General features: G+C 39.9%; 1 protein-coding gene across 1 annotated transcript; it reads left to right on the top strand.

Annotated features, from left to right (window-relative positions):
* Positions 1 to 3,941: 3,941 nt before the first annotated feature.
* On the top strand, positions 3,942 to 6,818 carry LOC117439153 (microsomal glutathione S-transferase 1-like). Its single transcript, XM_034074924.2, has 4 exons — positions 3,942 to 4,044; positions 4,380 to 4,544; positions 6,185 to 6,276; positions 6,465 to 6,818. The coding sequence occupies exons 2-4, from the start codon at positions 4,428 to 4,430 to the stop codon at positions 6,709 to 6,711; spliced, it is 456 nt and encodes a 151-aa protein (XP_033930815.1). The 5' UTR covers positions 3,942 to 4,044; positions 4,380 to 4,427; the 3' UTR covers positions 6,712 to 6,818.
* Positions 6,819 to 15,765: the final 8,947 nt, after the last annotated feature.

Here is a 15,765-nt window from a genome sequence, read left to right as displayed (position 1 = left end):
TGATCTGTGCTAACAACAGATCTCAAGTCAAGTCAAACTTTATTTTCCCACCAGGCAGCCGGTGCTACAAACACATTCATCAGGAAAAAAAAATTCCATAATGCATCAGATCACAGGGACAAATAGTACATAATGTGAAGTCCTTTCAAATTAACAATCAACAAGGGTTCAAAAAGACACTGATGCTTTTCACTGGCAATGGTTACGTCATTTAAATGCATTTCTATCTAAATTGAACTGACTGCATGGCTAATCTACTGTCCATGGGTTTGGGTATATACATATAGCATGCAGAGTAATAAACTCCAGCATGTAGAGCAATACATTTTATCTTGTAATGAAAAGCGTTAAACCCAACACACTCTCACTCCCTAAGCGTCCAGGAGCGACATTTGGTCAGTGTCCGTGGCGTCCAGTTGTGACGCTCCTAGGCTCCTTCAGCGTCATAAAGGGACGCAAATAGCTTTCAACTGATTGCAATGTATTCCCATCTGCGGCGGGATTTGACGCTCATGGAAGCACGGCATTCGTTTGTGTCGGCTGCCCTTAAAGGAAATGTGAGCGTTTTTTTGTACACCCGGAATTAAGTATTCCTCCTACTGTCGATTGATTTTACAATGATATCTGCACTACTCATCGACTACAAAACACCAGATTATCCTTGTTAATTACACAACATTGATTGGTTTAAATTGTGTGCAATGCTTTTGTATTTTTCCCCTTCGATTTGGAGAAACAAATATTTTTTCGGAGTAAAGGATGGCAGAAGACACTACACTACCCAGAATCCCCAGCTATCGTTTGGACTACACCATGTGCTCTGTTTGACAAACCCTGTGATAGTCCTCAAGCTCTGTGATTGGAGAGTGTGCTCAGAGGGTTACGCCGATTCTCGAACAGCACTTGAAATGGGATGGAACCACGGCAGACTGTCCAAAACTGGATTTGAATGGGTCCACCGCGTCCCCCCTCCCCCACTCCGTCCCCAGAACTACACATGCTGGCTATTCTGTTTCGCAACATGTTCTCTATCTATGGCACGTCTCTACTGGGAGTTGTAGTTTTAAAAGACGTTTTCGTATTTCCCATAATAAGAAGTTGCCAGTATTCAACTGTGTACATCCCTGGAGGTTTAGGGGATAGGAAACACTCAAATTTAAAACATGTAATTAATAAATGGGTGAAAATTGCTTGTGCCCATAATGGGCAGCATTAATATATATACACACATGCCAGCTGAGGTCAGAAGAGCTTTATTTAACAGCTGGTCTTATGTTTGTGACCCCTGTTGTTAATTGATAACATTACATTAATTGATAAGCCTGAAACATGCACTTGTCAAGGTTCAGAGGCAAATTTTGCAAATATGGCAGTCGCCATCGATCAGCTTAAGATAAGATATACTTTATTGATCCCAAGTTGGAACATTTGCCTTACATCAGCATGTGTAACAGTTGTAAATATGCAGTTGTGTTTATTTGTAAATCATTTAGTATAATCACACAAGTTCTGTGTTTTATATTTAACAATTCTGTGTTCTTTATTTATTGATTGTTCAATACCTGACAAGGCCGGAGATGAAATATCTACATACATCTTATAAGAGTATAATACATTATGTATAATATCAGTTAGAATAAGTGCTTCAACATAGTTAACATTGCTGGAGGTATGCACAAATATTGATAGATGTCTTGTAATGCACTATTGAGGAACCTGCGACCCAAGTTTTTCATTCAATGCAGAACTACACCATAGTTGTGTAGGCCTATATGATATGTCAATAAACCTTAGAAAATCTTGATATCTTGAAAGGGATGTGCAAAATAGTCATTATATACAGTCTTTAATTAACTATTAGTAGAGAATAACGAGTAATGAATATACTTTATAGGGATCCTATTAATATCTAATAATAAAAATAATGAAATTCAATAACATGCTTTAACCACTAGGTGTCCCTTTATATCAGCTGTGCACCTTTATGGTGTAAATACAGCCTATCTACCAATTGGATCAAATATATAAGTCAGCCGAATTAGTGTTGATACTGCAAGGAGACGTATTGTGTGAAAAGAAATGTAAGATGTTGTTTAATGGCTGATATATTTATGATCCACGTCACGTTTTCAGTTCCTCATGTTTGTCTAGAAGTCTTCTCATCAGGGCTCTATAAATACAGAACTACGGCAGATAGGTAATATTTAATGCAGCCGAACCGTGTATTACAATGCCGTTATGTGATGACTTTCAAAGAGAAAAGCAAGCACACTCTGAATAAAGTATTATTTTTTTTTTTAAAAATGTTTTCGGTCTGTTTCCGGTATTTGTTAATGACGATGTGCTGTGAGATGTGAGACTGGAATTGCACAGGGGAAAATAACGTAGGCTATATTTAGATGCGGATTTTGTTAAACTAATATGTTTGCGCTGTGGACCAACACTATACATTGACGGGGAAGGGGGTAGCAATAAAGATAACACCATTAAACAGTTACACAACATAACAGAAATAATATCGATAGCAGCGTCCCTAGCAACCACCTTGGTAACAATGAAAACGTCGCGATTTCCTGAAGTAATCTTCGTAATAACTAGCAAACTAAAGATCATGTACATCCACTGCACACATAATCTGAAATAACAACTCATATTTCTCGCATCACATGACAGCAAAACGTATTTTAATGGCCAAACTAACTTTAAAATAGGCATTTTCCACCGAGAATAAAACGAAGTTCGGCCATGTTTTCTTTTTCTGCAGGGAGAAATTTGAAGATCACGTGACATAGACGCCAGCCATTGGAATGAATGGTGAAAAAAACGGGGTTTGTGAAACAGAGCACATGGTGTAGTCCAAACGATAGCTGGGGATTCTGGGTAGTGTAGTGTCTTCTGCCATCCTTTACTCCGAAAAAATATTTGTTTCTCCGAATCGAAGGGGAAAAATACAAAAGCATTGCACATAATTTAAACCAATCAATGTTGTGTAATTAACAAGGATAATATGGTGTTTTGTAGTCGATGAGTAGTGTAGATATCACTGTAAAATCAATCGACAGTAAGAGGAATACTTACTTCCGGGTGTACAATTCTCCGCTCTCCAATGGGAATGGACGCTCACATTGCCTTTAAGGGCAGCCGACACAAACGAATGCCGTGCTTCCATGAGCGTCAAATCCCGCCGCAGATGGGAATACATTGCAATCAGTTGAAAGCTATTTGCGTCCTTTTATGACGCTGAAGGAGCCTAGGAGCGTCACAACTGGACGCCACGGACACTGACCAAATGTCGCTCCTGGACGCTTAAGGAGTGAGAGTGTGTTGTTAAACCGTGCTTCATTCACAATTATTTAACCTACGTCAATCTCATCCAAAAGAGACGTTTTCAATGAGTGTACTTAAAAATGCATTAAACTTAACACACTCCTCACATGCATAAGTTGTAAACACTCACACTGTTCCCTACCCTTCCTTAAATAGTTCAAGTCATTCAGAGTTGGTAGGATTAGCAAAGGTCCAAATTTATATGAAATACATCCATACACAGCAATCCTCATATACTGAACATATCATATCTTAAGGCAGTGTAAGTTAATTTGAAATATGCAAATCTTAAAAATAGGAAGCAGATGTAATGGGATGTTAATTGTGTATTTAAGTGGAGAAACATCGCTGAGTTTCTTTTAAACTATAGCTGCCCTTACAAAAAATGCATGGAGTAAGCACTCAGAGGACTACTCATGAAAGCATTGCACCTTGAACTTTGTCCTGTGTGCAGCGGATTGTGGGTCAGTATCATATGTATAACTAAATGTTAGAATACCTAGAAAAACATGCTGCCTAATAAACTGCAAAATGGAACCAGAGGAAAAATTTGACACACAAAGCATTATAATCTTGGAATGCACAGAGAGGGACATTCCTTCAACCAGGAAGCTGTGTGTTTTGTCCTGAAGTTGTAGCCCCGCCCCCTGAGTTTTCTGGGTCAGTTTGTCGTAACAGACACAGACTTTCTTCACTTCTGCAGAGTCACCTCAGCACGTAAGTACAGCTGTTGAACTGTGAATGGTTTTCTGTATTTTAGACAATATTGTATTAGCATTCATATGTGGTCAGACTTACTTTAAAACCCACAAGCTGAAAGTTGTTTGTTCAGTTTTTGTAGCAGAGGTGTGTCTGTTTGTTTTACTTGATCTGTATAAACAGTGCATTTAAAACCTTACAAACAACCTTATATTCTCCACTTGATAGTAATAAGCCTTGAGTGCACTCTGGTCACACTTTTGACACTTTTGTGGAAGTTTTGAAGACATTTGGCAGCAGAATTGTTTTAATCTATGTTGTTTTGTTAAGTTAATTTTGTATCTTTGCCACAGCGTGATCCTACCTCTTCCTCAGCGTGATTCAGTTGTAAACCAGCAGAGATGGCCAAGCTTATGGAAGATGAGGTGTTCATGGCTTTCACCACCTATGCAGTCATTGTTGTTGTGAAAATGTTGCTGATGGCTCCCCTGACTGCATTCTACCGCATTACCAGAGGGGTAAGTAACAATGAATAGAGAGGCGAAGTCCCTCCCCTTCCGGTGGGACTCATGGGACCTTATTTCGGAAAAAGTTTGTATTGAAGTCAATGGGGAGAGAAAGATTATCTTTCGATCCCGTTTGAATTGTGCCACGAATTACACATATGATGTTTGTCAATTTAAAAGATAATTTTGGAAAGTAAAAAAAAAAAATGTGTCGTAAAACTGTGAAGTAACACATTTGTTTGTGTGGAACGCTGAATGAACTACATCTCTGGTCTCCCACAACACACGTCACCAAGATGGCCGTCACTACTGTAGCGTTAGCATTTCTCCCCCGGCCTTAAATTGTGTATTATAGAATGATCACACCGGTGACAGTACTCTTCAAAGGGTTCACGAAATATGACTACTACTCTTACTGTTTAACATGTTGGGTTACTTAATGTTACTTCATATTAAGGCTAATAAAAATGACAAGGCTGTAATACTAACTAACGTGGTAGCTACTAGCTAGGTAGCTAACTTGATCCAGCCACTCCTGGTCCTTTCATCAGACGGGAAGCGAAAGAACGAGCAAGACCCATTGCTGGTATGATAACAACCTGGTACTAAGCACACAGGCATCTTGTTAAAGTTATCTTATCTTAGCCAGCGCCATATAGATAGATTCTATGGCGCTGATGATCTTAGCTATCTCTTAGTGGAGGAAAACAATTGTGACATCACTTACGCGACTCTGGGATTTGTAGTCTTTCTAGTTGCATATTTTTCAGTCTTATATTTCAACAGTTTTAAGACAAACTGTGACTTTTTTGACATGGAAATGATTTTTTAAGATTGACAAACATCATATGTGTAATTCGTGGCACAATTCAAACGGAATCGAAAGATAATCTTTCTCTCCCCATTGACTTCAATACATACTTTTTCAGAAATAAGGTCCCATGGAGCGGAAGTGGATGGGCGTGACTTCGCCACTCTATAGTCACGCCCATCTTTGACATAAATGTTATGATGGATTATCAGTAATCATTTCAAAGTGACAGAGACATTGGATTAACCTTCAGCAGTGTTTGCGTTTTAATGCCATTGAACACAACTTTGATCAGAAAACAGCAAAGGTAAGACGTATTTGCTGTTTTGGCCCCGTAAAGTGAAGTTGCGTGTTGTCTTTGCTGGCTTTCGCTGGTCGCACAGTAATGATACTTATACCATTGGAATCTGTGGAATCTCAACTTTCATATGATGTCTAGTTTGTGCAGATCCAATGAAGTATACAATATTTCTACCGTGAGTTATGTGCTAAGTGCGTTAGCACTCTTTCGCTTAGTGCTAATTCAGAGGCTCGGCGTTAGACTTGTGTTTTGCTTCGGTAAAAATTGTTCATATGTTCAGGTAGCTGAGTTTCTTCCCGTTAAGTGGATATGACACATTCATAGTTTGTTAAATGTTAAGAAGCCCTCAGACGCTGCTCCCGGGCTCCCGGGCTTAACAGGTTAACAAATATATTTCTGTTCTACATTAGTCTTTTCTGGAAAATCGATAAGAATTGTATTGGTTCTACTTCCGGTCTTTGAGAGGGAAATGTGGAATGTCTAACTGGCGCTAACTTTGGTTTTTGTGTCAATTTATTTAATTTGATCCCCCTAATTTAGGCTTTTGCAAATGAGGAAGATGTGGCCAGAAAGCCTGCAGAGGAGAGGAAGAAGCTGCTGAGGAGCCATCCAGATGTAGAGCGAGTTCGAAGGTGAGATGATAAGAGGTTATGAGTGACCTTAACACAGGGTCACAGAAAATCCTGGCTAGGTTATCATGGGAAGCTAAATAATAACTAAACCAGATAAAATACTTCTATGGACAATTCAAATGGTAAACTATCTAATACAAATATGTTGTGATAGATACTGATAGATCCTATGTGTTTTTGTTCTCCAGGTGTCACCAGAATGACATAGAGACCATTATTCCCTTCGTCTTGGTCGGCCTGCTTTACGCTCTGACTGGCCCTATGCTGTCGGCCGCTCTGCTTCACTTCCGCATCTTCGTCGGCTCTCGCATCTGCCACACCATCGCCTACCTGTTCTCTCTGCCTCAGCCCAGCAGGGGTCTGTCCTGGATGATCGGCTTGCTGGTCAACTTCTCCATGTCTTACAGCGTGCTTAGCACCGTTCTCTACTTTTAGAAACCAAACTGGACCAGTTGACCTCTTCACATGCCAACATGAAACCTGTATCTGTTTTTTTACTTTGTTCTGGCTTCAGTCTGATAAATAAACAAACTTTACACTTACTCTTTGTCCTGGAACTAATATCAAGGGTGGAGGTGTTTTTTGTATCAACTTTGCTAACAACCTTGTTTCTAAGTTCTTCTAAAGGTGAAACAGGTACTTAAACGATAGCAGGATCATTCATATAAAATGTCAAAGAAGGTCCCCCAGTTACTTCAGACTTGACAGCAATATTCAGACAGTTATGTGACCAGCCCATATAACAATTATGTCCATATTTACTTTAAATCAGGCCCGGCGCTCCCCAACAAACACCTTTTTTATTTATTTTCAAATGTGCACTTTAACGCTACGATGTATATGATGTTAGATAGTAAGTCAAATTCATAACATATATCCTAAGTCAAACACATGTTTAATACGGACTTCTGTGATTTGTGATTAGCCCTAATTTAGACCAATCACTGTTCAGAACAGATCAAGCAAGTTGTTGGAGCTATATATCTCTTTATATTATTTAATAGTTTAACATTTATTTTCTTGCTGTTTATAGTGTTTATTGTACATGTATTCTTAGTTAGCGTCATAAGTTAAAGTAGTTTCTATGCTTTTATTTTGAAGGCATGTTTGGTCACTGGGTGATTAGAGCACCTGGTGTAATTGTATATATTGGAGACAGGTGGGTGGTGGGAGCCAGAGCACTGGGTTTTTGTTTTTTTTACCAGGGTGTTTCAAAGGAAAGCCATAGGAACGGCTTAAGGAAAAGAGATATAGGAAACCTGTTCATTGTACTGTATTATTGGAATAAAATGCACAAATGGAGGTTCTTGTCTGGACTTGGATGATCATTGCCCTGCGTAAGATCCGCTAACTAGTGCCTCAGAAGCTGTTTTAGTTCTATAGAATGTTGGCCGCCACACAAGTGGTTGTGCGTCACGCTGCTCTGCCGCATATTCTGGAGTTGTTTTTACTTTGCATTGCCTTTTCTGTTTGAAATGAAAAAATGCAAATCGGGAATTGGTTTAAATCCACTAGTAGGTATAAGGATTTATTAACAACAAATCGTGACGAAAGGGATTCCGGGACCGTAGCAGCAGCTAGCCTTAACGTTGCTAGCTTGACCCGATCTCTACCAGCCCCCGGGCCTCCTTGTCTTGCCAGCACCACCCCCAGCGGTGCCGCACCCTGCACCACACCCGCCAGCCTCCTTCGGGCCTCTACCCACCCAGCAGCACATCCACAGGTACTACTGCTATTGGGCCAACAACTGTATTACGCACTGCATAAAGTTATGTCGCTCTATATTATGTAAATATGTTTGTGGCTGTGGTCAGCGGTGGCCCAAGTTTAAGGCCCATGCTAAGCTGCTGTCATGTTTTTGTATGTGTGCAAAGCTCATGCGTGCATGTGCCGCCGCGCACACAATGTTGCAAAAGTGGTTTCCATGTTGCTCTTTATTGGTGCGTATTTGCACATGTGTGCGTCTTTACCATGGTCTTTACGCACACTGCTGTCGGCCATGCTGTAAATGTTATCTATACTATGCCACGGCATATCACGGTTGTCTGGGCCTTCCTATGAAAATCACATGCCCTCTCTGTACATGTGTTCGAGTGCTGACTGAGCCTGCTTTAAATGGATCATATGTGTGAGTATCAGTGTATCTGAGGTTAAGTTGCTACTACATTAGCCAACCGAACTGTACAGGTTATTTGAGGACTGATATCCTTCCAAAGATTACACAGCCCCAGGATGGATGCCAACCATTCCAATCTTTGGACTCATTTTTTGCTCTTCACAATGACTGTGCAGAAAACAAGGGAACATGTACTATAAACTCTTACCTGCACACTCACATAATCCTGAAACGGTTTAACTGGTTTAACTGATTTAACTTCCTGTTGGACCACACAAACAAGATGTCTCTACTTGATTTCCTTGTCTTTGTTATGAAGGTCCCTGCATGGTTGAATATCTATGGGGAATGGCGAAACACTTTAATAAAACATGTCAAGGGATATGTTTTAATATTATTAAAAGTGAGACAACATGTCTTAGAATCTGGATTTCTTAGATGTTTTGCTAACATACACAGCTACCAACAAAAAACAGGTATAACTAGTTGGATATGAGTGTAAAGAATGATATTGCAAATACAAATAGTATCTGTGATTAGACTTACTTTATTACAAAAGGCAGAACAAATTGACATGGCTCATATTTGGTGTCATTTTATGTTATGTGAATCTCAGCAGGGTGTTGACAAATTGAAAACACTATCTCAAACAAAATAAAAATGTCTATTTTGTTGTCAGGTGTGACTGGTGTTGAGCTGACAACAAACACATAAAACTCAATCATTTTATTTGAAGTCAGTCAGTGGTTTTCTTTTTTCCAGTTGTAATGCTCATGTCAAATATCTAAAGTTGAATAAATATGAAAAATGATAGTATATGTCTTTTATTTGAATATCAATTATATCCTCTCTGTCTCAGATGTTGAGTTCAGTTGAGGGAGAAAAAAAAAAAATATGAATTAAACTATTTGACATCGACATTTCTTGAGTTTCCATCTGATCCAGCATGTAGGAGCTTCTTAAACGTACCAATCAAACTATATATTCTATTCTATACCGGTTATGTTTTCTATTTAAGTGGAAACTGTCTTATCGTTCAGTGCTATGGTTAATTTGTTATGTTCAAAGTTTCTCTTTAAATTAACTTGGAACGGATTGCATTTCCTTAATTTATTTTCTTTCTAGAAATGAAATTGCTCCTTGTCCTAATTTTCTTCCAAGTATCACTATTGTTTAGGAAGCTATTGATCATTTTATTATGATATTGTTGAAAATAGTGAAACATATCTGCAGTATCGTTCGTTAGTCTTCTCATCTGTAATTTCAATTAAACAAGAAAAACCATAATTTCTATACAAAGTGTCATTCTTCAAATTAGATTTCAACTTTTTAATTAAACACACTGAAAATCCATGCAAGAGTGTCTGCATTTTTATGATATATTATATTTTTTCGTTCATTATTCATTTCCTTTATTGGCTGATAAAATGTGTAATAATGTGCTGCCAACTGATAAAACAAACAGAGAATGGAGTCACATGAGGAGGAGTTGAACATTGGGAGATATAAAAGAGCCATTTATGAAATTCAGTTTGTTTTACTCTAGACATTCTATGTATTTTACAGTCTTATTCACAAATACATTAACAAGTGCAGGAGCATTCAGATGTTTCATTGGCAGGAACAGAGGAGAGCTGACAGTGACACTTCAGACGTGTGTCTGTCTTCCACTAGAGGGAGGCATTTTAAAAGTCAACTGAGTTGCTCCTCATTAGGACTCATTTATGGACCAGGTGCAGCTCATAAAAGCGCTTCAGCTCAAACAATTAACTTAATTTGCTCGGCTGAAAACATTCCACAACGCAGCTTTCATTTCCAGCAGAGCACAAACACTCTAACATATGCAAAGGCTAAATGCAAGGAACAACAACAGCATCGGTATCATTTAGCCCAATTTGCTAACATTTTTATACTGAGTTATCGTCATCACCGCTTGTGTTTGCTGTTGGGAAGTGAAGCGTACGGACTTGTTTAGATGTGTTGGATGATGAATGCCTCACGCTTCACATGAAGGTGACTGGCTCCAACACAGAGCAGTGAAACCCATGGGTGGGCACTGTAAATAGTGGGGAAATTACCATGAAGGCTGCTTTGGACGGTTGCTCGTCTGCATTGTGTCCTGTCCCTTTTTATAAGGAGTTTTATGGGAGCTCATTTGTTCGGGACCCTTGGCCCTCCAGGGTCTCTCATTCCTCAGACAAGCCAGGCATTTCACAGTTTGGATGGAGGCGGAGGAACACCTCAACCCCTTTCTATAAGTAACAACCACAGACACACCCAGGACGCCTCACTAATGTCGCATCAGTGGACTCACTTCTCCAATGAATGTGAAACTGTTTGCATTAGCAGAATGTCTTTTAGTGAATCTGCCTGGATTGTGTTTTTAAAAAAAAAATCCGTATGGTCAAATTGAATGTATCTGCAAAATGTTCACTGCCTACTCTGGATGTTCTCTGTTCTTTGTTTAGGTGACATGGCCAGCAGTGTGTAGAGACCCTGTGTGTAGAGACCCTGCCCTGTGTGTACTGTGTAGAGGCCATGTGGCCATATCATATGCTCACATGGCGGTTAACGCTGATAACCTACGGTGTTGGGGAAGCATAATGCCTGCCCTTTATCCCTCAGGTTAGCGCTGATAGCTGTGTTAGCACAGATGCCATTGTTAGTGCTGCAAGCACTGCTAGCTGCTAGCTCAGCTATCTCCTTGTTGAGAGTTGTGTGCAGGGCCATCCCTCCCTACAGGCCGATCATGCAGACTGCGTGAGGCCCAGAGATGGGGTCGTTCCTAAAAAAAAAAAGTAATATATTACATATTACTTTTAAAAAAAAAGTAATGTATTACACTACTTCGTTACTCTCTACATAAAGTTACTCGTTACTTTACTCGTTACTTTACTCGCAGGGCCGGCCCGCCCCTCCCTACAGGCAGATCACGCAGACTGCTAAAGTTTCGAATGTTCTCTTTAGTTCAGTTTCCATTGTCGCATAAGACTGATCCAGATCCTGAATGTTTTCCTATCTGACCGTGGCTGTCCTCTGTCTCCTGCTATCTGTATTTTGCGCAGTCTATCTCTGCTCACGCTGTTGCATCGGCGTGTTCTCCTGCGTGTTGGCCATGTGTTGCACTGGAACCAGACTGGAGCACACCGCAAAGACTTCAGCCGAGCAAGTACGAACTGCGCATGCGTGAGTGGCAATAACTCTCCTTACCAGCAGGCGGCGGTAGTGTGTATTCGTCATTCAAAAGAGGCAACAACCGGAAAACAGAAGAAGAACAGACTACGTGATATAAACAAACAACAAATAGCTGTGCGTTAGCTTCACCTTAGCATGTGTTCTTTGCAGGTGTTTGTTGAGGTTTAATTATGACTGATTTTATTAACGGAGTAACGCGTGTCGGGGCAATGTTAGTAACTGTAGTGTGATTACTGAATTATAAAAGTAGCACGTTACACTACTCCGTTACCGACAAAAGTAATATTATTACAGTAACGCGTTACACCCAACTCTGGTGGGGCCTCACCTTGCGGAGGGGGGCTTCAACTGAGCCGAAAATGCGGCGCGCTTATGCGGTGCAATTAGTGTGGCACGGTTTCGCCGCTGCAAGGTTTCACTAGCAACCCCCCGTCCCCGTCGACACTCGCGAAACTGAGGGCCACGTCATATAACTTTGCGTGGGGCCTCATGTTGGCCAGGGACGGCCCTGGTTGTGTGTAATCCCTGCTGAGACTCATGTCAAAAATATGCTCTTAATTCTGTGAAAAGCTTCTGGGTTTCTTTTAGGAAAGTTAGAATTTGATAAGGTTGGCGAAATATGGTGCAATCATTAAAGTCAACAATGACTTTAAGCGATTCCATGCTAACTTTAATGACAGAACAATGGCCTAAAACATATATGAGATGTTATTGAAGTGAACCAGATTGGCATTACTACATTGTGTTTTAACAAGATAAAGGGACATTTCTAATAACCATTTCTACAAGAACAACATGGTAACTTACATACACATAACGACACATGGGAGACAGGACACACACCACTTGATTCTGCTGTATTATGTGGTTTGAACATCCATCCATTCACCACAACCCCAAAACACATTTGATAAAGCTAATTTAATGTATGACATATTTTGTTGGAGACAGGGTTAGATACACATACATGCAGCTACCACAGTATTTGCATGTCTCATTGTGTGCCTACTACTGAAGAGCTTCATGTATGGCAACCTGATTAGTTACAGTAGTGTCTCCAGTTGAAGATGTTACCTCCGTGTGCCTGTTCGCTTTGCTTTGTGTCTGCGTTTCATTAGCTGTCATCCATATGCCTAAGATCTGCCCTGAGCCTTATTGTTCAGCTGGTTAACTATACAGCCGCTTCATTAGGCACAACTTCAAAGTCACACTCCACACCGGTGCTGAGGTGAGCCAGATATTTATATCGTACAACAGCACCCAAGGTCGTGAAAAATTAATGAATGGTTAGACAGAATCCAACTCAAGGCTGGTGAAGAGACTTTTGAATCAATTGGATAACACCAGGTGGACATTTTGAGACCACATTTTCTTTACTTACTGTGAAAAAACATATTGGCTTCTGGTAGCTGTCTTTGCAGTGGAAATGCTCACAGTATGACACAGTACAACACATGCTAGGCTATGACTTATCCTAGTATCTTAAACCTTCCTTCTGGCACAAAATTAAAGAAGTCTGTCCAACATTTATTATAATTTTCCAAAAGCGACGGATTTCATGCCGATATCGGTTTCATGCAACTGAGTGAAACAACATTAATGCCTTTAAAGATGTATACACTTCATCAAAACTATGACACTCAATGGACATATGGCGAGAGATTGAGAAGGCAGTACAAGGGTGTCAGAATAAGGTCTGACGGCATACTTTTTTGTTTTCAAAACAACGGCCATTCAATTACAAGTAGAAACACCTTTTGATGTGATTGCATCACACTTGATACTAACATCTTCTTGAAATGTATATATCTCTTCACATACATTAACCACACTAATCGCCAACACCATAATAATGTACGTACTTTCCTAACTTTTTTACAAAGTCTCTCCTGCTGTCGGCTGCCACTCCTTTTCACCTTGTGTGTTGTTTGTCATCTTGTCGAGAAAAGTCCTTTGACTTGAATGTTGCCATAGGCACAAATAATTAAGGAAACAACACAACAAATGTTTGGCTGATATCTGTCAGTACACACCTTTTTTAAATCCCTGTTAGGACAAAATTACAAAGAACACACACAAGATGTTTTTGATTTTATTTGTGTGTTTTAAAAAGTAATATTTAAAAAAATGGGGAATATTTCATTTCAACCAGTCTTCATTCTCAAACTCAAAACACAGTACCCATTACCATTGGAAGACAAGGACAGAGATGAGAACATTCAAAACCCTTTTGAATTTTGGTCAAATGCACTCCTCTCAGCCTCTCTGACCTCATATTCATTTTCTATCGCCTCATTTCAACATCCCTGGTCTTTTCCTGCAGGTCTCCTTCTCTCAATTACTCTTTGGGGGGAACCACATTTCTCTCACTTTTTCTGCACACAGCAGTATTTGAATTTTAAGACATCTTGCTAATTTCCAAAAATTGTATTCGACCAGCCTGGTGCATGCACACCCACATCCACACTCGTACACACACATGCCAAATCCAGGTTGACCCTTCCAGCCAGATGACTCCTCTTCATATGTTTCAATCTGTGGCTGAGCGGGGCTGGGGTCAGCAGATTGCTTATGCTGATCCCAGTGATTGGAGGTGCATTGCAGGTGATTACCATAAGCAATTTAAATGTTATTGATTTAACATCCTGCATGCTGTAATTGAACACCGTGGCCAAGCACCCAATGGTACTGCCCCGCCTCCTGATTCCCTTTTTAGAGGTTTCACTTCCTCACTTTTGCTACATTCTTTCCTTTTATTTTTTCATTGTATTTCCCCTCCTTTGTTTATCCTTGTGCTAACAGCAGTATCCATGCTAAACTGTGCTCCTTTCTGTCAGTCTGTATCCTGAGGCCAGGGGGAGTGGTGGGGGCACCAATAGCCAATCAATAGGCAGTCTGTCATGGTAACAATGGAAATGTTCAATTAACAACCAGCAGTGGATAATTTACAGTCTAACCATCATTACTTTGTGTGTGTGTGTGTGTGTGTGTGTGTGTGTGTGTGTGTGTGTGTGTGTGGGGCTGGGAAGGTGGCACACACTCTAAACACTGTTTTCTGTATTCATAAGAATAATTTTCTGATAATTCCACTTTTCAATACAGTGGTTGCTAATCACCAAACTTAACACAAAAGCCCAATTTCTTACTTAATTGCAATTCTGCTGTTTTTTTTAGATAACAGTGTGATTGCAAATTACAGTGTGGAATTGACAAAAAAGGCAATTCTTTCATTAAAATATTCCCAAATCGGTTTAATATCTTCTTCATTATACAGAGCCATAATGAAGGACTAGATCCAGCACTCAGATCAATTAATAAATGGAGAAAACTCCACCTGGGAGACACACTTGTGCATTCTCCATTTTTCATCACGCTCCGTCATTCCTCATGAGGGATCACAATTTCTTCTTTTAATATTTTAGTGTTCTAACTTAAGCTTCAGAATTCTCTCCAGGTAGCCCACTAGATCATCTTGACATTTCAAAGTACCGAAACCTTTGGAATAAAGTGTTTTTTATTAAATTCTATTAACATAATTTATGCTTGTCAAGCGCCCCACCTCAGTGGCAGCTGAGTTGGGGCTGTGGAGAGACTCAAGCACCATATTTCATCCTCTGGTCCTCTCAGATGGAAGACTGGGCTGCTAAGACACATGTGACACCGTGGTGATGATGAGTGCAGAGACAAACTGCCCACCACTCAGTACCATCATTCACTTCCTGCTTCTGCATCGCATAAACCACAGGGAGTGACTGAGGAGAAATTAATATGTAGCTCTTAATTTAGCTATCACTTCAATAAATAATTTTACAAAGGCATTGTGTTTATATATCTTTCATACATCTCTGTTCCAATGAGCAAGTTATGTTTAACACTTTGGTGTTTTTGCCGCCAATTGGTTGCTTTCAACGCATTAGATTGTACACTTTGAGGCCATTACATTACATTGCATTTAGCTGACGCTTTTATCCAGAGCGATTTACAATAAGTACATTCGACCAGGAAGACACAACCTTGAAGAAAACAGAATCATATAAGAACATCAGGTTTCATAGAGCCAAGCATTTCAAGTGCTACTCAACTGGCTATAGATAAGCCAGTCCTTTATTAGTATATAAGTACTCTGTTCGCAGTTCTTTGTTAGTAATTCTATCGCTCGAGGTGGAGTCGAAAGAGAT

This window comes from Pseudochaenichthys georgianus, chromosome 23 (genome assembly GCF_902827115.2).
Source record: "Pseudochaenichthys georgianus chromosome 23, fPseGeo1.2, whole genome shotgun sequence".
Taxonomy (NCBI): domain Eukaryota; kingdom Metazoa; phylum Chordata; class Actinopteri; order Perciformes; family Channichthyidae; genus Pseudochaenichthys; species Pseudochaenichthys georgianus.
Note: the sequence above shows the minus strand (reverse complement) of the source record. Positions and strands in the feature narration are given on the sequence as shown.